Below are 22,282 nucleotides of genomic sequence, written 5' to 3' on the forward strand. Positions count from 1 at the left end.
ACACTCCATGATGCCACCCACCCTAGTCTCAAAATGGGAGAATTCTGTACACAGTCCCGGGAACCTCAGTGAGGGTGGGAGGGATCCCGGTGCGGGAAGGGGATGCCCTAAGGGTCCACGGGGGGGGGGGGGGGGGGGGGGGGGGCTGAAGGTCTCCAGTCTGTGAGGGGAGGGTGCCCCAAGTCTGAAGGGCACTTCCCATGGAGGCGCACGACCCCCCACCTCTCCCTTCCAACCAGAGATCAGGGGCGAGAACCGATTCTGTTCCCCACCCTCAGCCATTGGACACTGATCATCCTAAACGTTAAGGCTCCGCGGGAAAAGGCCATGAAGTGGCCATTGTTGGATCCTGGAGGATCCTTTTGAAAAAACATTTTTTTGGAGGCATTTTTAAAGATATACATAACAAAGAAGAAACCAACAACAAACAACCGTGACAACAGCAAACAGCCAAAACATCGCCTGCCTACTCTTCCTGCTGTCACCCCGACGCCTGCCCCCCCTCTTTAAACTTTTGACCCAGACCACCAGGCCAAACAGAAAATGAAACTCCACCCCCGCCCCCCCCCCCCCCCCCCCCGCGCCCGCTGCGCAGCCACTGATGACTCAATCTTAAAGAAGTCGATGAATAGCTTCCACCTCGAGGTGAAACCCTCCTCTGCACCTTTGATGGCGAACTTGATTTTCTCTAAGTGCAGGGACTCTGCCAAAATGTTCACCCACACCTCTATGCTCGGCGACTCAGAGTCCCACCAGCCCAACAAAATCCGTCTCTGAGCTATCAGGGAGGCATAGGCCGACACATCCGCTTCTCTCTCCACCTGCACTCCTGGATCATCCGGCACTCCAAATATTATTACATCCTGACTAGGAGTTACCATTACTTCAACATTATGTCAGAAAATCCAACCCAAAGCCACCCCCCCCGCAACGTCATACACGCCCAAAACATATGGATATGGTTCGCCGGCCAGCCCACACGGCACCCACACTTATCTTCCACCTCTGGAAAGAAGCGACTCATCCTGGATGCTGTCATGTGGGCCCTGTGCACCGCTTTGAACTGGGTGAGACTTAGCCTTGCGCTCAATGAGGATGCATTAACCCTCTGCAAAGCCTCACTCCATACACCAGCCCCCAGCACCCTGCTCAGCTCCTCCTCCACCGGGGCACTCTCTCTCTTCAGCAGCTCCCCGGATATATCTAAGACCTCACCCTCTCCTATTTCCTCCTCATGTCTTGCAGCACCTGGGGTGGCAGCGCCGGAAACAAAAGCACCTCCTTTCTCATGAAATCCATAACCTGCAGGTAGCTGAACCCATTCCTCTTCGGCAACAGATGTGCCCGCTCCAGCACCTCCAGGTCTGCCCTCCAACAAACAGATCCCTAAAGTATTCTATCCTGACCTGCCGCCACCCCAGAAACCCCACAGGGCAAAACCTATGATTGTCGCAAATTGGCTCCCACAGGGATATATGCCTTCCATTCCAAAATGCTGCCAGCACTGGTTCCACACACTCAATGCTGATACCACCACCGGCCTCATGGAGTACCTGCCGGCAAGATCAGAAAGGGAGCCAGCTAGAGTGCCCTCAAACTGGTTCCTTTACACGAGGCTGTCTCCATCCGCCCTCACGCTGACTGCTCCTCCATTGGCCATTTCCTAACCATTGCAATGTTTTCTCCCCAATAATAGTTTTGCAAGCTGAGCAACGCTAACTAATCCACGCCATTTGTATCCCAAAGTAACAGAAACCCGTCCCTGCCAGCTGAAGTGGCAGTCCCCAAAATTCCTCCCCTGTCCCTTGGCATTATCTCCCATTTTGAGGGGCTGGTTTAGCACATTGGGCTAAACAGCTGGCTTGTAATGCAGAACAATGACAGCAGCGTGGGTTCAATTCCCATACCGGCCGCCCTGAACAGGCGCCGGAATGTGGCGACTCGGTGCTTTTCACAGTAACTTCATTGAAGCCTCCTTGTGACAATAAGCGATTATTATTATTAATTGGGAATATCCCATTTTTTTCCCCATGTTGAGCTTATACCCCGAGAAGAACTCTCCCATGATCCTGTCAAAGCTCTCGACCAGGTCCGAAATATACAGCAGGTGATCATCCACATGCAAAGAAACTCGGTGCCCCCCTCCCCTGCTCAATACCCCTCCACCCCGTCGAGACCCTAAGAGCCATCGCCAGCGACTCAATCGCTGGGACAAAGGGCAATGGGGAGAGCAAACACCCCTGCCTCGTCCCCTGGTGCAACCCAAGATACTCCGAGCTGATCATGTCGGTGAGACAATCGCCTCAGGCGCCTCGTACAACAGCCGAACCCAGTCCATGAATCCCTGCCCAAACGGCCCCAGCACCTCGAATAAGTACGCCCTTCAACCCGATCGAAAGCTTTCTCCGCATCCATCGCCACTTCCACCTCTCGGCCCTCCGAGGGCATCATAATAACATTCAGTCACCTGCGGAAATTAGTCGACAGCTGCCACCTCTTCACAAATCCTGTCTGGTCCTCCCCTATCGCCCCCAGCACATAATCATCTATCCGCGTTGCCAGAACCTTCACCAACAGCTTTGTGTCTAACATTCAACAGCGAAATTGGGCAGTACGACCCACGTTGCACCAGGTTCTTGTCTTTCTTTAAAACCAGCGATATTAGAACATAGAACATAGAACAGTACAGCACAGAACAGGCCCTTCGGCCCTCAATGTTGTGCCGAGCCATGATCACCCTACTCAACCCACGTATCCACCCTATACCCGTAACCCAACAACCCCACCCCTTAACCTTACTTTTATTAGGACACTACGGGCAATTTAGCATGGCCAATCCACCTAACCCGCACATCTTTGGACTGTGGGAGGAAACCGGAGCACCCGGAGGAAACCCACGCACACAGGGGGAGGACGTGCAGACTCCACACAGACAGTGACCGAGCCGGGAATCGAACCTGGGACCCTGGAGCTGTGAAGCATTTATGCTAACCACCATGCTACCCTGCTAAGCCTGAGACAGCGTGGAGGGAAGCTCTCCCCTCTTCATCGACTCATTGTACATCTCGCCTAACAAGAATCCTAACTCCAAACACAAACGTTTTGTAGAACTCGGCTGGGAACCCATTCAGACCAGGGGCCTTCCCCGTCTGCATCGACCTCGTAGGTCGTTGATGTTTCCCAGCCCGATTGGGGCACCCAATCCCTGCACTTTTGCCACCCTCGGGAACTCCAGCCCTTCCAAAAACTCCCTGATACCCCCATCTCCAAGCCTCGAGATACGATTTCCAGTAACTAGCCTCAAATACCCCATTCACCTCCTCCAGGTCCTTTACCATCATCATGTTCTAGCCTCCCAATTTCCCTCACCGCCACCTGCCTCCTCAGCTGATGCGCAAGCATGCGGCTGGCTTTCTCCTCATATTTATATACTGCCCGTCTGGCCCTGTGCAGTTGCTCCACCGCCTTTCCTGTAGACACAAGCCCAAACTCTATCTGGAGCTTCTGTCTGTCCTTCAACAGCACCTCCACAGGTGCTGCTGAGTACCTCTGATTAACCCTCAGAACGGCTTCCACCAACCTCAACCCCTCGGCCCAATCCACTCTCTCTTTGTGCGCCTGAATCGAGATAAACTCCCCTCTTACCACCGCCTTCAGCGCCTGCCATAACGTAGAGGCAGATCATCCTTTCATCTTATTCTGCCCCACATAGTTCCGGATGGCCACTCCTATCTTTTCACAAACCTCTATTTCGCCACTAACTGCACACCCAACCTCCACTGTGGCTGGGACAAAGAAATCAATCTGGGAGTACACCTGATGGATGTGCGAGAGGTATGAAAATTCCTTCGCCCTTGGCCTCTCAAGCTGCCACATGTCCACCATTTCCATTTGTTCCATAAACCCCAACAGCTTCTCTGCCAAGGCTGACACCTTCCGGGAGCTGGGACACGACCAGTCCAATCTACGGTCCAGCGGTGTATTAAAATCGCACCCCCCCCCCAATCAGCCGGTTGGTGTCCAGGTCCGGGATCGTTTCTAAAACTTGCTTCAAAAACTCTACATTGTCGCAATCTGGGGCACACACATTCACCAGCACCTGGGAGCTCCCATTCAACATCACAAATCTACCCCCAGGGTCTGTCACTATACTCTCCACGTCAAAAGCCACCCTCTTATTGATCAACATTGCCACACCCCTCGTCTTCATAGCCAACCCTGAATGGAATACCTGTCCCACCGAGCCCTTCTGAACATCGTCTGGTCTCCCACCTTCAAATGCGTCTCCGAAGAAACACCACGTCTGCCTTCAAGCTCCTTAAATGCGCAAAATCATAGGATCTCTTAATCGGCCCATTTAATCCCTGAACTTTCCACCCCCCTCTCCCCAATAAGCCATAGCCCATCTTTATCAGGTCCACGCCTTGCTCACCCTCGCATCCTCGAAGATGTCCGCCGCCATGTTCCCTTAACGAACTGCGCCACACCAACTCAACCCACATCAGCCTCCATCTTTCTCTCTCCCACTAATTGCTCGGTAGACCACTGGGCAGCCAACAACGCCCCAGAGCTCTCCGCCGTATTTCCCTCTGTCGCACTTCGAAAGTCCTCCCGGCCAGACTGCTGCCCCTTGGTCGATCGATAGGCCATAAATGGGCCCTACAAGAGGGGAATTTCTATCTCTCACTTTGCACCAGCAAACATCCTCTATAGCGGGTGAAAAGGACCAAACAATTCCACCTTGAGCAGGAACCACCAAATGTGCAACCACTCACTCCATGGCCACCACCGGACGTCCCTGGAGGTAATCCCGTCCATATTCTGTTCTGCACCCCATCCCCCCCAAACCCGACATGCTAATTAGAACCATTTTGATAATCCAGTGATGACTTGTCAGTGACGCATAAATTTAAGCCAAATATTTACATATCTCCTTACCAACTTCACAAAAAGGCACTGAGAGATTTTACTGTAATTAACAGCTGTAATTGAATGTGGGTCATGGGTAGGTTTGAATGCATGAAAATATACGTACGGTCTTTTTAATCATGTTTATTTATCTTTTCAGAATTGGCTGGACCCATCAAAAGATATAAAGAAACAAATCAGAAGTGAGCCTTTTATGCTTCCATGAAATAAGCTTCACTAATATTCATTTGCTTCAGTTGTACTGTGCCAATGAATTCAACATTTATGCTGTTTCATCTGCTTTTAGCCATGTGCACAGAACTGAATTTAATGGCTGATCATTCTCGTATACAACAACGCTGATTTTGTCTTACTTATTGCTGTGTATCTGTCACTTTTATTTAACGTTATTATTCTCTTCAGTAGAGTTATTGATCTTCAGATTTGATGTGGTCACCTTTTGATAATTTTACCTCTGTTGTTACTCTCTCCCATTTTTTTTTAAATTTAGAGTGCCCAATTATTTTTTTTTAAATTTTCCCATTGAGGGGCAATTTAGCGTGGCCAATCCACGCAACCTGCACAGCTTTGGGTTGTGGAAGTGAAACCCATACAGACTCGGGGAGAATGTGCAAACTCCACACGGACAGTGACCCAAGGCTGGGATTCGAACCCGGGTCCTCGGCGCCGTAGGCAGCAGTGCTAACCACTGTGCCATGTGCCGCCCATTTTTATTTTAAATTTTGAGTACCCAATTCACTTTTTCCAATTAAGGGACAATTTAGCGTGGCCAACCCACTTACACTGCACACCTTTGGGTTGTGGGGGTGAGACCCATGCAAACACGAGGAGAATGTGCAAACTCCACAGGACAGTGACCCAGGGCCAGGATTGAACCTGGGACATCGGCGCAGTTAGGCAGCAGTGCTAACCACTGCGCCACCGTAATGCTCCTCTTCTATTTTTAATGTTGTGATTTCAGTGTTACTATTTCACACTGGTCATAATTGGGTTATTTATCCCCACATGCGAAGCAGAAAATCTCTATTCTTCTTCTTACATCAACCAAGGCTCAAACGAGTCAATTTGGTGGTGTGAAAAAAAAAAATCACTACTTAAGGGTCTGTGCTATGAAGAACCCGAGAGTCAATCTTGCCAAATTCTTCTTCTTTGGAACCATTTTTAATGCTCGGTTACCTTTTTTTAATAGCATAGCAGATCTGATGCACATATTAAAAATTGTTTGTGATGTCTGTGCAGACATTTCCAAAGTGTATAGTGGTTCACTGAGAAGAGCTGAAGTAGAATTGATTTAGAGATCATGCTGTAGGCCATCCCACATCTGAGACTGTCTCACACAAATCTGTCTGCACAGTTATTAAAAAGCATTATTTTCAAGATTAAATGACAGTTCTGAGATTAGCTTCTTTTTTATTAGTAAAATGCCGTCTCGTCGTATATTGGATGAGATTCTGATGCTCATTGGGCTGTTGCACAAATTCAATCTGAAGCCCAAACTGGGAAAGCCAGAAACGGGGATAAAAAAATTGCAGCACAGAAGGAGGCCATGCTCAGGAAATTAACACCGCATGCTCAACAATTGTTTTTACAATTATCAAGGAAAGGAAAATTAATTGCCATAGTACCGAAGAACTGGTGTGAATTCAAAAGCTATCAGACAGGCATGGTTTGCTTGTCATCTTTATCATTTAATTTATTTTTTTTCAACAAATTTCTATTTTAAATCCCTTTTATCTTGTATTTTTAAAACTTTAATTTGTCTTAATGATCCACGACACAGACTTCGTCTCCCACGACCATGCAATTCAATTTGCTAATTTAAGTTACAAAATCTGATTGTGAAGTGCCCTGCAATAATTGACTGTAAATTAGTTGAATTTAACCGCAAATTGATTAATTTTCTCCCCTGCAGGATATCTCGAAGAAAAGCCTTAAATAAAATTGGGCTACATTCTATTCTTATATGACGTTATTTTTTTTAAATATAGGATGAGAAATCGCAGAGTAAAAAATAGTAATTCAAACATGAATAACGTTAGAATGGAAATCTTTGGGCTCTTGCAGATTTTAATGTCTCCATAAAAGAACTGGTCTGAGAATACAGCACACTCCGTTGTAGATTATAGTCTTGATTAGGACATGAGCTGACATAGCTCTCCTGTGCTCATTATCGAAGTCGCACGTTTTCAAAATGTGCAGAGATCCACAGTTTTGGATCTTTTCCACAGCTGCTGATCTAGTACATCAAAAGTGGAATGTACTGCAAGTTTGAAGACAATCCTGCCTCCTGACCTGACCAACCAGATGTCTGTTCGGGCCGAGAAGCCAAAATTAATTTTCACCACCTTTTTCGTTTTGCATGTGAGGAAAATGTTCCTACTTTCATTGTTGTGTCTAAGATATTCATAACCTTGGGATGGATGCCATTCAAAGGATGGAAAGGCAGCTTCTGCATTTCTTTTCACAAGGTAGCCACAGTCAAGGCTATGAACAAGACCTCTCGTTTGAATTAGCCTTGATGCTTCCTTTCTGTTGTTGGCCTTCCTTTCTCTACAGGTGGCCCTTGGCATTTTGCATACACTGTGAAGTTCTATCCCCCAGATCCAACCCAGCTCTCTGAAGATATAACAAGGTGAGCTTTAGCCATTGTTGATTCATGAATACGCATTCAATTATTCCTGAATATATTTGATCTTTCACTGCACACGTTTCTTGCATTTTGAGGATGCATATTTTGCTCCATCAAATTAAATCTGTTGCCATTTTTTTTTAAAAATTCTTTTTAGTAACAAACAATTACTCCATAGCAAGCATTACAATTAGAAAGCATTACAATTAAGAATCATGTACAACACTGAAAGTTTGCTTTTATGTGGAAGCAAGGCCGAGAATGTACCTTGAAGACATAAATCAAGTTCACATACATGAAGCACGTCTGCTTCATAGTATGATTGGTGTGATTAATGTTCAGTCAGCTTTGCCATGACATGTAATTTTTTAAAAATTAAGTCTTTGTTGTGATTTGCCATGCAAACGTGAAAAATAAAATAGGCTGACATTTATTTAAGCAGTGGGTGTGGAATACAATCAGATACACGGACACCAATGCTATAAAACTGACTCACTACAGGGGAGAGCCTTGACTGATCCCTTTTGAGGATGGCAACTTTCCTTTTACACATACTATGTGGATCGCAGCTCATTTATTAGATAAACCTGCAGCACGGTAGCACAGTGGTTAGCAAAGTTGCTTCACAGCTCCAGGGTCCCTGGTTCGAGTCCCGGCTTGGGTCACTGTCTGTACGGAGTCTGCACATTCTCCCCGTGTCTGCGTGGATTTCCTCCGGGGCGCTCCGGTTTCCTCCCACAGTCCAAAGATGTGCCGGTTAGGTGGATTGGCCATGATAAATTGCCCTTCGTGTTCAAAAAGGTTGGGTTGGTGGGTTAACTGGGTTACGGGAGGATGGAGGTGTGGGCTTGGATAGGGTGCCCTTTCCAAGGGCCGGTGCAGACTCGATGGGGTGAATGGCCTCCTGCACTGTAAATTCTATGATTCTATAAATGCTTGGAAATGCAACGAGGGGCCACTCAGATTATGTTAACCATTTCAATTTGGGTATAATTGGAGAAATACAAAGGCTGGAAACCATTTCCCATCGGTATATTATCCATAAAGTCACAATAGTCCCAGATGACAGGGAGAGCTGACTGGTGGTGATTTAACCTGAGGATCACCTCAGCCGGTACGGGAATTGAACCCCATGCTGTTGGCCTTGCCCTGCATCACAAACCAGTTGTCCAGTCAGCTGAGCTAAACCGGCCCCCATTCATTAGTATTTTCTTGCCAAGTAGGCAAAGTGCGATTGACTTTTGAATGCTTGCTGTGTGATAAGGCTGCTTGAGGTGCAATTAAGCATCATGGCTGAACAATGAGCACTCACCTCAGTCTCCCTCCTTTGCAGAGGCAAGGCTTCTGTGCACTAGCTCCTTGGAGAAGTTTAAAAATCCACTGAACTGAGCCAAGCATGAGTCTCTGTAAAGCAATACTGAAATGTGAACTCTTGACCTTCTGCTTTGCAGGCAAATGTTTAACCACTTGAGTGACTGGGATTTCCCCCAGCCTCCGCTAAACTTGCTAAAACTGGTTTGTTTTGACAGAGAATTGCAAAAAAAATCCTACGAAAGAGTTAAACACATTATTAGGTACAAATAGAAAGAAGTGTTTTGAACATGGGTTTTCTGCCTGAATTGATAATTTCTTTATGAAGAAGTACTCCACAAAGAGCTAGAGTTGTTACCATCAGCCATCTACTGGCAAAATGACATGGAAATATATTTCTACATGATTTATATTTGATAAACCTGTCAAGAAGCTGAACCATTTTTGTGCACAGAAAAATAAAATGTTTTTTTTCCAATTTATTTTATTACAAACATGAAAAAGTTACAACACAAAAACAATTCGGGAAACAGGCTTCCCAACAAAGGACTATACAGTTTGTACAAATTTATTTCCCTTTTTCCCGCTCCTCTCTCTTCCCCCCCCCCCCCCCCCCCCCCCACCGGGCAACGAACATCTCCTCAAACACAGTCACGAACATCCCCCACCTTGCCTGAAACTCCTTTGCTGAACCCCTTAGCTCATACTTTATTTTTTTCCAGCTACAGGACATTGTACAGGTCACCCAACCAGGCTGCTACCCCCTAGGTGATGCCGACCGCCACTCCAGTAAGATTCGCCGCCGTGCAATCAGAGAGGCGAAGGCCATGACATCGGCATTCCTCCTCTCCCATGAGCTCCGGCTTCTCTGAAGCCCCAAATATTGTCACCAAAGGGTCCTGCTCCACCTCCTCCCCCCACTATCCTTCCTAGGGCGTCAAACACTCCCGCCCAGAACATGTGCACATGATTCGCTGGTCCCCACCCACACTCATCTGCCACCCCCTGGAAGAACCAAATCATTCTTGCCTGAGTCATATGCACCCTGTTTACAACCTTAAACTGTATCAGGTTCATCCTTGCATGCGAGGAGGTCGCGTTTACCCATCGCAATGCCTCATTCCATACTCCCCAACTGATCTCTCCTCCCCAACTCCCCTTCCCATTTTTCCTTAATCTTCACCACCCGTTCACATCCCTGCTCTCCCAGCCACCTGTGTATATCGCCAATTCTACCCTACCCTTCCACACCTGGAAGTAGCAGTCACTCCATCAGGGTGTACCTTGGCAACCTAGGAAACCCCTTTCAAACCTTGCACGCAAAGTCCCTTACCTGCAGGTACCTAAACTCACTCCCTCTCTGGCGCTCAATGCTCTCCCTCAAATCCTCCAGATTGGCAAACCCTTCCTCTAGATACAAATCCCTCACCTTGACCAGCCCCATTTCTCCCCACCTCCTGTACATGCCGTCCATCCCCCCCCCCCCCCCCTATTCTGAAGCGCCTCTTCAACTGGTTCCAGATCTTCACCGGGCTCCCCGAGTACCTGCTCGGCTCCATTGGCAACGCTGACATCACCATAGCTGTTAAGCTGGACCCCTCACAAGATTCCTCCTCCATCCAAAAATAAAATCTGTTGATGCTAGGAGATGGATCATTTTCCACCGAGGAATCCAGTTTTGGAATTACACACTTCCTGGGTCAGGTATAAAACAATTGGATGTAAAGTGAAGCTTTCTTCATCCTTCCCCAGCAATGTGTCTCAGCCCAGATCTTAGAAGAACATTTTATTCCACCCCCTCTCCACACCACCCACTGCCATAGTGTGGCATTTATCTCACCCCAACGAACCATTAATATCCAATGAATTACAAATACCTGTGCTCACTCAGCCCTTTGTGCCAGGACAAGGGATGGCCTCATTTGGACTGGATTTGAATCCAAGTCGCAGAAGTGATGGGCTAATGTTGAAGTCACTGGGCAATCCAGTTGTCGCAGTGGTACTTTACTGAAGGCTCTCAAGTTTATGAACACAGGGACACTGCTTTGTTTCCAGACTGGTGAAATTCAGTGTTACTAGAACAGATTTTCTGCAAACCTAGTCTTTGTTGCACAATTGTCTCACAAGTGATTGCTTTACTGGCTCTGTTCTATTTCAGGTATTACCTATGTCTGCAGCTGAGAGATGATATTATCTCTGGGCGACTGCCTTGCTCTTTTGTCACACATGCTCTGTTGGGTTCGTACACTGTTCAGGCAGAACTGGGAGATTATGATCCTGAGGAATATGGACCTGACTATGTCAGTGAAATACGCTTTGCACCAAATCAGACAAAAGAACTCGAGGAAAGGGTGGTCGAACTCCATAAGACTTACAAGTAAGATACTTTCTACCTCATTCTAATGTGGCCTCAACTGTTTTAGAATTTCTAATTTATCTAATGTCTATTATATCTAATCTATTCTCTGCATCACCCACTGTCTATAGTTTCCCTCCTTCCCCAAGTTGCTGCTTTCACTTAAGTTCCTTCCAGGCTGCAATCTGTATTGTTTCCAATTATTTAGCAGACAATTTACAAAATTAGCATTCGTGGATTTCTTTCTATTCTTTTTATCAGCTACATTTCACTTCCAGCTGAAATTTTGAACTCACCTGGCTGAATTTTACCAACCCGCTGGGGACAGGCTGAGAGATGGGGGTGGGGGAACCATAAAATGGCAAGGGAAGCACTGTCATCTTCCTGTTTCTATGCCCCTTTGCCAGCAGCAGGAGGACAGCGCACTGCAAGGAGATCAAATGAGCTACAAGTGGTTAATTAGGGGTCTGTTCTTGCTGCTCGCTGCCGACAGATTTTTATTGGCAGCAGGTTGACCCTCTACCATATAGGGAGATCTCCAGTTAAACCCAGGTGGCCTCCTGATTGTGCGTGTTGGGGGTGGGGGGTGGGGCGCACTGGCCACTCTGTGGCAAAAACGGCAAGCCCTACACTGGGGCCTGCCTGATTGGCCATGGCTCCCCCAAACAGCACTTTTCTGATTGGAAAGATGGCATGCGCTTCAGATGCAGTCCCAGCAGTGACCATTGCTTCTGGTGGCTCTGCTGAGCTGCTGGTCCTCCGATTGATGGCAGCTGCTGGGGGTAGGTGGCTGCCTCGACTGCAGCCAATAGTTATCTGACCGTCAGAAAAAGCAGATCCAGGTCCTGCAGGTGGTTGCGATGTGGTTGTCCTGGTTTCCGGGCCTACTATCCCAAATCCCAACATGGGAATAAAATTCCACTAGTTGGTTTATACAAATGGCAGGTTAGTCCCAATTCCAGAATTCCTGACCCCATTCCCAGAATGTGCGATTTTCAGGCGTGCCTGGTGTGGGCTGATTCAGGTCAAAAACCCAGACCCAGCATTATCAACCAGGCCAGCTCTCTTGCAGAAATGGGCACCCCTCCACAATTCTCATGGAGCCGGGCCAGGTTTTTAAAGAGCTGTGGTTCACGGCACTTCAGAGGTTTTGTAAACTATAGCCTGCATGAAGGGGACCTTTTAAAAGGTGAGTTCAAAGGTTCCTCATGCCCTCCATGACAAACTAAGAGTCCAGAAATCCATTACTCTGATGAAAAAGCTGAGCCCCAGTGAAAACATTGCTTCATTGATAGTTCTGGCTGTCCAATCTCCGCTGTCAATTGCACAATATTTATTTTGAGGTTACAAGTGCCTGCAGTGTTTGTTATTGACACATTGAGGGTCTATATGATTGACACTTCTATTAACCTGCAATAAAATATTTTTTTCAAACAAAGTTGAAAATAATGAATGTTTTTTTAAATGCTTTTTTAAAAAACACATACCTATTGTCATGAAATGGCATTGGTTCTATACAGTGTATAGTGGATCAATGGAAGGATCATAGCTTGACATAGGGACATGTAATAAGGGTGAGTGGGGGCCACGGTTGGCACAGGTGGCATGAGCCAGGGGAGATAGAATAGAATAGAATAGAATAGAACAGTACAGCACAGAACAGGCCCTTCGGCCCTCGATGTTGTGCCGAGCAATGATCACCCTACTTAAACCCACGTAACCCGTATACCCGTAACCCAACAATCCCCCCCATTAACCTTACACTATGGGCAATTTAGCATGGCCAATCCACCTAACCCGCACATCACAGGCAGATGGATGGAGGTGGCAGACCTGGCATGGATGGGGCATTTGTCTTGAGGTGTGCTTGAAGGTGAGGGCTTGAGGGCCTTTCTGTTGTTCTCTCTAAGATAAAGTTCTACAGCACAAAGGCAGGCCTTTTAAACAGCCCGCCCCCACACCTGACAGCCCCCGCATTCCTACTTGTTATTGCTGTAATGGCAAAGGTGTATGGTCCGAAGCTCGGCTCCCCTCGGGGTCAGCAAGATGTTGAGCTCACAAACTCTCTGGCTGAGCCGAAGACAAAGGCTGAGGGAACTCATGGAATCGAAGGGAACAGAAATTATAGTGCAGCCAGAGCCAGTGCCTTTGGTCTCTCGGTTGTTTAATTGAGTGAAATTGTTGTGCCACCAAGACGAGCAATCGAACAGCATAATGAAGAAATTGAGAGGTGGCGGGGAAGTAGGGGTAGATGTCATCAGCAGGCATGTGGAAGATGAATTTACATATGGAGATAATACTGTCAGGAGCAGCATGTGGATGAGGAAAAAGATGGAGTCTGAATGCCATTTTTGGAGATGCTCTGGTTACAAGCTGATTGGGTAGAATGAAACCCAGGGAGAGCCGTCCCACTGATCTCAATTGTTCAAGGAGGATGATGTGGTCGACCATTTCAAAGTCTGCAATGCGTCTGAGAAAGGATAATACACAATGATCAGAATCACATCGGATTTGGTTACGGATGTTTTGGTGTCATGGCAGGGGAAGAAACCCGAAAGGAGAGATTCAGATGTGGGGTAATTTAGCTCAGTTGGCTGGACAGCTGGTTTCTGATGCAGAGCCAGGTCAACAGCGTGGGTTCAATTCCCGAACCGGCTTAGGTTGTTCATGAAGGCCCCGCCTTCTCAACCTTGGCCCTCGCTTGAGATGTGATGACCCTCCGGTTAAATCACCACCAGTCAGTTCTCCCCCTCAAAGGGGTTGAGCAGTATTTATTCTAAAACAACAAAGTCCCAGAACCCAAATTAGTCACTTCTTAAGGGTTAAGCAGCCTCGGGTCATCTGGGACTATGGCGACTTTGCTTTTAGTGGGAAAAAAACTAGAATTTGATGGCAATAATGCATCCCAGAGCATTAAATATTCACAGGCTAACATCCCTGAACAGAATTTCAATTTTTAAATGTTGATGTTGGGTATCTTTTCAAATATTAGTGACCACCTTGGGTTCTGAGACTTTGTTGTTTTAGAACAAATACTGCAACCTATCTTTTGCCCTGACCTTACAACTCGTAGAACCGTGAGTGACTGATGCTTTCAGATGTTTCGCCTTTAACTTTGCTCCAGAGTTCCCATTTCTTTAATGTTTCCTTGAGTGTTATTTGCCGCAATACCTCCCTTGATTTATCCATGCAGGAATAACTGTCAGTTTCGGAGAGGCCTGGCCAAGTTGAGGAAGATGCAAAGTTTAAAGATGCAAAACGCTTGAATGTAAATTATTGCCCTCAACTTGGAAGAATCTTGATTACTCCTTCATGTCACATGAAGATCATTAACAAGTTTTTCTTCCAAAAAGAGGCATAACTTTTTTTTAAATACAAATTCAGAAAATTCTTAAAGGGCTGGACTGGATAGATGCAGAACAGATGTTTCCCCTGGCTGGGGGATTCTAGAACCAGGGGACAAGTTCTCAGCTTCGGGGACATGCCATTTGGGACTGAGATGAGTGAATCTTTGGAATTCTCTACTCTCTAGGGTTGTGGCAGCTTAGTCATTGGGTATATTTAAGATGGAGATCCATAGATTTCTACATACGAGTTACATCAAGGGATATGGAGATAGCGTGAGAAATTGGCGTTGAAATAGACGATCCACTGTGAATTAGTTGAATGATGGTAGTTCAGGCTCGAGGGCTGAATGGCCTCTTCTCGCTCTTATGGTGATGGTAATGGTGAGTACCAAAGTAACAACATAAAATTCTCTGTTTGCAATCCACTAAGAGCAACGGGTGATTTTTTGATTTTGCATATTTTTAAAATATATAATAGGACTCCGGCTTCAAAAATAGATGGGTAATTTTCACTTAGGGTGTGGTACAAAACTGGTGGGGTGGGTTGGCCACCTGTTATACACCACTGAAGTCAACAAAGAAAGTTGCGTAGGGTGTAACCAGCAGTTTTCTGCCCATATCCACAATGAAAACCACCCCCATTGATTAGTTTCTTCGTGCATGCATTAGTTTGACAGTCCATGCACTGTCTTAAATAATTAAAGCACACATTGTTATCCAGGGTGAGTTTATCCTTTGTCATTGTCTGCATGATCTTTTAACTTTTAAAAAAAAAATATTTTTTTAATTCTCCTTTTTCACATTTCCATCCAAATTTACACACACCAATAAACAATGTCAATCCTCTGGCCAACAATTTCTCCCTTCCACCAACCCCCAAACAACCCTCAACATTTTAAAATGCAAATATCAAAGAAAAGGATTCAACAACATACACAGTTCAACCAACATACACAGTTCAACCCCCCCCCCCCCCCCCCCCAATGGGGGACAATGTTTGATGTCATCCAATTCATGCAAGTGCATAATAAACAAAGTCCATGAATTGTAGAATCCATCCATCCTTCCCCTCAACTCAAACTTCACCTTCTCGAGTGCTTAAAAACTACAACAGATCCCCCTGCCTCGCCAGGGCACAGGGTGGAGAAACTGACCTCCACCCCAACAGGGATCCGCATTCGGGCGATCAGCGAGGTGAAGGCTAAAACATCTGTCTCCGCACCCGCTTCCAACCCCGGCCGATCCGACACCCCGAATATGGCCTCCAGAGGACCCGGCTCAAGCCTCACATGTACCACCTTCGAAATTACCCTGAACTCCTCCCTCCAATATCCCTCCAGCTTTGGACAGGACCAAAAACATATGAACGTGGCTCCCCCCCCGGCAATGTTCACAAACATCCTCTACCCCCTCAAAGAGTCGGCTCATCCTCGCTTTTCTGAGGTGCGCCTTGTACACTACCTTCAGCTGTATCAGCCCCAAACTCGCAAACAAAGTTGAGGCATTTACCCTCCTGAGCACCTCACACCACAACTCCCCTCCTCTATGCTCTCTCCCAACTCTTTCTCCCACTTTGCCTTAATCCCCTCCAGCGGTGCCTTCTCTTCTCCCAGAATCCCCACATAAATTGCCGACACTACTCCCTTCTCCATTCCCCCAGCCGTCAGCACCTCCTCCAACAGTGTGGAGGCCGGCGCCACCAGAAAGCTCTGTATCTCCTTCTGAGTGAAATCTCGGACATGCATATAGCGAAACATTTGCCCCTGCCCCAACCTATATTTCGCCTCCAGCTCCTTCAATCCTGCAAACCAGCACCCTAGAAACAAATCCTTTAATGCTCTGACTCCCTTCTCCTCCCATCTCTGAAAACTCCCATTCCATTTCCCTGGCTCAAATCTGATTCTCCCGAATCAGCATTTCCCTTGACCCCGCCCCCAGCCTAAAGTGCTGGCACACAACTGCTTTGAGATCTTCCAATGTCACTACTACGACCGGACTCTGAGTATTTCCCCGGGGCCATCGGGAGTGACGCCCTCAGCCCTGACCCTCTACAGACTCTCCTCCATTCTAACCCACTGAGAGTCCACCTCCCTCAAACCCAGCTCCTCCCCTTCTCTGCATTCGCCGCCCAGTAATAATACAGTAAATTCGGAAGACCCAACTCCCCTGGCTGCCATCCTCTCTGCAGCAGTACCTTCCTAATCGTAGCCACCACCCCCCGTCCCCAACAATATAAACAAGGTAATTATCTTTTCAACCTTCTTAAAAAATGCCTTTAGCAGGAAGATCGGCATGATCCTTTAACTTGGCTAAGATCTCAATAACGAATTGGGGTGGCATAGCATCTTGCAAGCCATGGGGAATATTTACTTTCCCGTACCTGCTCATAATCCAGTTTTTATCATCTGGAAAGGGACTTGCTGATGGGTGGCGAGAGCATTTTTATGTTTCAGAAAATAGGCCCTTTTGATATGAAAATTGGAGTTGGATAACATACGTGGGATCTGGATTGTTCTTTTGAAAAAAAGAACATGTGCTGTGAAAATTCTGTACAACTATGCATGAGGATACATCTGATTGAGGATGCATCTGGTGGCTCAGTAGGTGCTGGCCCTGGCTCCAGGCCAGCAGTTCTTGGGGTTCAAGTCCTACTCCTGGACTTGTTGGCTATGGAAGGAGGATTCGTGGTGTGGCCAAACCATTTGATTTTCAACCTGCTAACCTTTCCAACTCCCCAATGGCAGGCGATAAGCATGGGAGAGATTCCTGGTCAACCAAGCTTGATACAGAATGGTGACTCTCAAGTTGTAACAACTTGCCTGCCTCTAAACAGAGAAAGCTGCCTACAATCCCTCACAAATTACGGCTAATCACAACCAGAAGGACATCCGAAAAAGAAAAGTTCAGTTTAAAATTTGGGCGCACACTATGGGAGTGAGGTCATACTGTCAAAATTAGATTTCCAACGATACTCGTGACAGCATAGACATTTGAGACTTGATTGGCCATCTGATAATTAAGATCCACTTCAAGGTGGTTTTAGCCCTCATTGAAAATAATTGTAATTACCATTTAATCACCATTTTAAGAACAATTTTAATCTTATTATAAATAATTAGTGGAAATTATTGTTATTGAAAGGGATTAATAGTGATGAGGTAGCTACTGCACCCACACACAGATATCTGGCAAGGAACAGCTATCATTTAAAGACTGAAAACTTGTTAACTGCTGTTCTCTTAATTATCTGATGTTTGTTTTCAGTCATTGTATTAAACAGGAACAATAATCTCTGCGTATCACTGATTACTGTAGGGGCATGACACCAGGAGAAGCAGAAATGAACTTTTTGGAAAATGCTAAGAAGCTGTCAATGTATGGTGTGGACTTGCATCATGCAAAGGTAATTACCACTCTGAGTCATAGCTCTGCTGCAGAATTCTTTAAGTTAAATACCAGATAGTTTTCAGTGCCATTGCAACAATATGTGCACGGAGATTTAAAAAGATTAACTCCTACTCTTCTTAATAATTAAGTTATCCTAAAGTTTTGTTTCAGAACTTCAATAGGTAAACAGATTTTCATTTTATTGTTCGGTTTATTTACTTATGGTATTGTTAAAACTGATCTTCCAAAATGGCTTTCCTACAAAACTGGTTTAATTTTCAAAGTAATTCTACAGGATATCCACCCTCACTTTAGAGTCTCAACATGTCAAAGAATTTACAGTGCAGAAGGAGGCCATTAGGCCCATCGAGTTTGCACCGGCTCTTGGAAAGAGCACCCTACCCAAGGTCAACACCTCCACCCTATCCCCATAACTCAGTAACCTCACCCAACACGAAGGGCAATTTTGGACACTAGAGGCGATTTATCATGGCCAATCCACCTAACCTGCACATCTTTTGGGCTGAGGGAGGAAACCGGAGCACCCGGAGGAAACCCACGCGCACATGGGGAGAATGTGCAGACTGCGCACAGACAGTGACCCAAGCCGGAATCGAACCTGGGACCCTGGAGCTGTGAAGCAATTGTGCTAATCACAATGCTACCATGCTGCCCAGAAGGTAACAGAAGGAGACCATTCGCTCATTTTGGTAGAACAATCCAATTTGATTCAATTCACTGTTCTTTCCCCATAACTACATGTTTTCACCCCTCAAAGTTCATGAGATGTGAGCATTTCTGTACCTGCTCCTAATTGAGAAGGCTGCAGCCTGTGTGCTGTAGGTGCACACAGAATGCTGTGAGGGAGGGAGTTCCAGGATTTTGACCCAGTGACAATGAAGGAACAGCAACATAATTGCTGTGTAACGTGGAGGTGTTCTCATGTGCCTGCTGATTTTGTCCTTCTGGGTGGTAGAAGTCAAGACTTTGAAAGGTTCTGTTAAAGGAGGCTTGACAAGGGCATCTTGTACATGCTACACACTACTAAGATTGTGCACCAGTGGTGGAGGGAGTGAATGTTTAAGATGGTGGGTGAAGTGTCAATCAAATGGGCTGCTTTGCCCTGGATTGTGTCAAGCTTCTTGGTGTTGTATTCATCCAGGCAAGTGGACAGATTTCCATCACACTACTTAGTTGTGCCTTATAGATGATAGAGGATTTGGGGAGTCAGAAGGTGAGTTACTCACTACAGAATTCCCAGGTTCTGCCTTGCTTGTGCAGCACAGTATATATGTGGCTGGTCCGGTTCACTTTGTGGTCAATGAGAGCCCCCAGGATGTGGCAATGGTAATGCAATTGAATGTCATGGGGAGATCGTGAAAATCTCATTTATTAGGGATAGCCAATTGCTTGGCACTTGTGCGGCATGAATGTTACTTGACAACCCAAGCCTGAATCCAGGTCTTCCTGCATTTGGACATGGATTGCTTCAGTAACTAAGGAGTTGAAAATGGTTCTAAACGTTGTGCAATAATCAGCGCACATTCCCACTACTGACCTTATGATGGAAGAAAGGTGAGTGGTGAAGAAGTTGAAAATGGTTGGGCATTCGACACTACCCTGAGGAACTCTTGCAGTGATGTCCTGGGACTGGAATGATCAGCCTCTTCTCAACCATGACCATCTTCTTTATGCCAGGTATGATTCCAATCAAAAGCTAATCTTTTCCTGATTCTCATTCAAGTCTGTTCAGATCCCTTGAAGCACACTCAGCCGAATTCTGTCATGATGTTGAGGGCAGTCACTCTCATCACAACTCTTGAATGTTTGGACCAAGACTGCAATGAGTTCAGGGGCCGACTGGCCATGGCACTCAAACTGAGCATTGGTGAGCAGGTTATTGCTCATTATGTGCCTCATGAGAGCACAGTTGATTTTGGGCAGTGTATTCCTATCTGTTTTCATCAAGCGCCAGTGAAATTGTCAAATTGCATTAATGCCATTTTTCTTCCCCTTCACACCTGACATTAGACACATTCCCTGGGTCAAGTTCATGGAGCTTACTTCTCGGCCCTGATAACGCTGTTTACTTCAGAAGTTGCGAGGAGCTCTATCTCTCTCATTCCCTGTTACCAGTGGAAGTTTTTCATCAACATGCTTTTCTCAGTTGAGAATGGGAACTGGAGGTATTAACATGAGCCCTCGATGTACTACTCCGAAGCATGGCACAAAGACCTATCATTCTCACGACAGTATCTGTATCACCTAGAGATAGAGTGCTAAATTCTAATTAGTGTAGATCAAATTAGGGGAAAAACATGTGTTGAATCTTATCATAGTGTTCAGCTATGACATAAATCTCAGTATCTTTCGATACCCAGGCTTTTATGTACTGCATCACAGTGAGGGGTTTGCAACAGTTGCACCATACATAAGCAAGACCTAACGTTAACCGATCTCGATGTTTCCAACTGATATTATGATCTGGAGTGCTGCTGAGTGCCTTTATTCCCTCCTTGATAACTATTTGTGTCTCTTCACATGACATTGAGTGGCTAAATTCTCTCATATCAACTTATATTCCTGTCTTCTGACTGTCCCAAGTCTGCCTCTTGCCAATGTGGCCCTTGTCAAACATTGATGAACCCTGTTGTTCCATTTCTCGCAGGACAGTTGGGCACTACTCTTTGGAAACGGATTGTATACTCTGCAATTGGTTAGCTGCTAATGTTGGTAACAGTTCAGCTTCCCAGTCTAAAAATGACTGATATGCTTTACCTCAGGACCAAGCATGAGAAGTATTAAAATCACTGAGCATTCAAAGGGGAAGTGCAGAAAAAAGAATGTTCAGCCTTGTGCTCGAGGCACCTACATCAGTATTTCATTTTTAGTTGATAGCTGGTTAAAGGAAAATAAAGCCAGCCTACTTGCAATGACCTTGGTGTATCTGATCTTCAAATCGTTTCCTATACTTCGCAATTGTTCGTGATAAACTGTTCCCCTCAACTGAAGGCAATAATCCCTAAGGTCATACTAACAGATAGAAACGATTCTCTTCCCCTCCAAGGCTGTAAGACCTTTCATTGACTTGAAATCACGCAGTTTATACATTTTTAATTTTCCAATTAATATTTAGTGGGTGAGGCAAAGCGACAGCCAAATTGAACAGATAAACAATCCCTCAAGAGCTTTGTGTTGATACACGGTTCAAGAGTTACGGTCTACCCATTATTTATTGAAAGGTGCCACTTTTGATTTAATTATGTTTCAGCATGATTTCTCTGACAAACCAGGAGTAAGAAAATTATTACTACTTTGTAAAAGATACATTATTTTGAGTCAGACCAATGCGTTTTGTAAAACATTGCATCAGTTCTATTAAAGTCAGACACACTGGCCAAGAAAGGAGCTCTAGCAAAACTGGACTCAATGGGAATCCATTGGTTGAAGTCATACCTGGCACCAAGGAAGATGGTTGTGGTGGTTGGAGGCTGGCCATCTCAGCTCCAGGACATTACTGCAGGAGTTCCTCAGGGTGGGGGCCAAGGCCCAGCCATCTTTGTTTGTTAAAATGTTCGTTAAATTTTTTTCATATTAAACAAAACCATCCAAAACCATTAACCAAAATTACACAATAGAAAAAAGAAACAAAAGGAAAAACACACATTAACTTTAACCCAAAAAACTAAACTTAAACCCCCTTACAGCTGGCGGTGACTGGCTCCTTAAAAATGGAAAATAATGGCTGCCACATTAGATAGAACCCTTCTACCGACTCTCTAATGGTATACTTAACCTTCTCCAAATCTACAAAAGACATGAGGTCACACAACCAAGCCGGGGCACTGGGTGGAATAGGAGGTCTCCACCCAAGCCAAACTCGTCTCTGGGCTATCAACGAGGTGAAGGCGAGGTCTTCGACCCGACTGAAGCACCGGCGAGTCTGATACTCCAAATATGGCCACCAGCGGACATGGATCCAAATCTACATTGAGTATCTCCGACATGGTGTTTAAAAAAGAGACCCAAAAGAGCGGCACGGTAGCACATTGGTTAGCACTGTTGCTTCACAACGGCAGAGACCCGGGTTCAATTCCCGGCTTTGGTCACTGTCTGTGCGGAGTCTGCACATTCTCCCCGTGTCTGCGTGGGTTTCCTCCGGGTGCTCTGGTTTCCTCCCACAAGTACCGATAGACATGCTGTTAGGTGAATTGGACATTCTGAATTCTCCCTCTGTGTACCCGAACAGGCTCCGTAGTGTGGCGACTAGGGAATTTTCACACTAACTTTATTTCAGTGTTAATGGTTAATGTAAGCTAACTT

At 45.9% G+C, this 22,282-nt stretch overlaps 1 protein-coding gene across 11 annotated transcripts in view; it reads left to right on the plus strand.

The window, feature by feature from the left end:
- Nucleotides 1-22,282, plus strand: part of LOC119969610 — a 327,525-nt gene that overhangs the window by 233,197 nt on the left and 72,046 nt on the right. For 8 of the 11 annotated variants that reach the window (XM_038803463.1, XM_038803452.1, XM_038803458.1 and 5 more), the window contains 4 exons: nt 5,069-5,111; nt 7,486-7,561; nt 11,028-11,246; nt 17,885-17,975. In XM_038803463.1, the coding sequence (XP_038659391.1) occupies nt 5,069-5,111; nt 7,486-7,561; nt 11,028-11,246; nt 17,885-17,975 (429 nt within the window). The remainder of the gene's footprint in view (nt 1-5,068; nt 5,112-7,485; nt 7,562-11,027; nt 11,247-17,884; nt 17,976-22,282) is intronic. The other 3 variants (XM_038803455.1, XM_038803460.1, XM_038803457.1) reach the window with 1 other exon arrangement.

This window comes from Scyliorhinus canicula, chromosome 7 (assembly GCF_902713615.1).
Source record: "Scyliorhinus canicula chromosome 7, sScyCan1.1, whole genome shotgun sequence".
Taxonomy (NCBI): domain Eukaryota; kingdom Metazoa; phylum Chordata; class Chondrichthyes; order Carcharhiniformes; family Scyliorhinidae; genus Scyliorhinus; species Scyliorhinus canicula.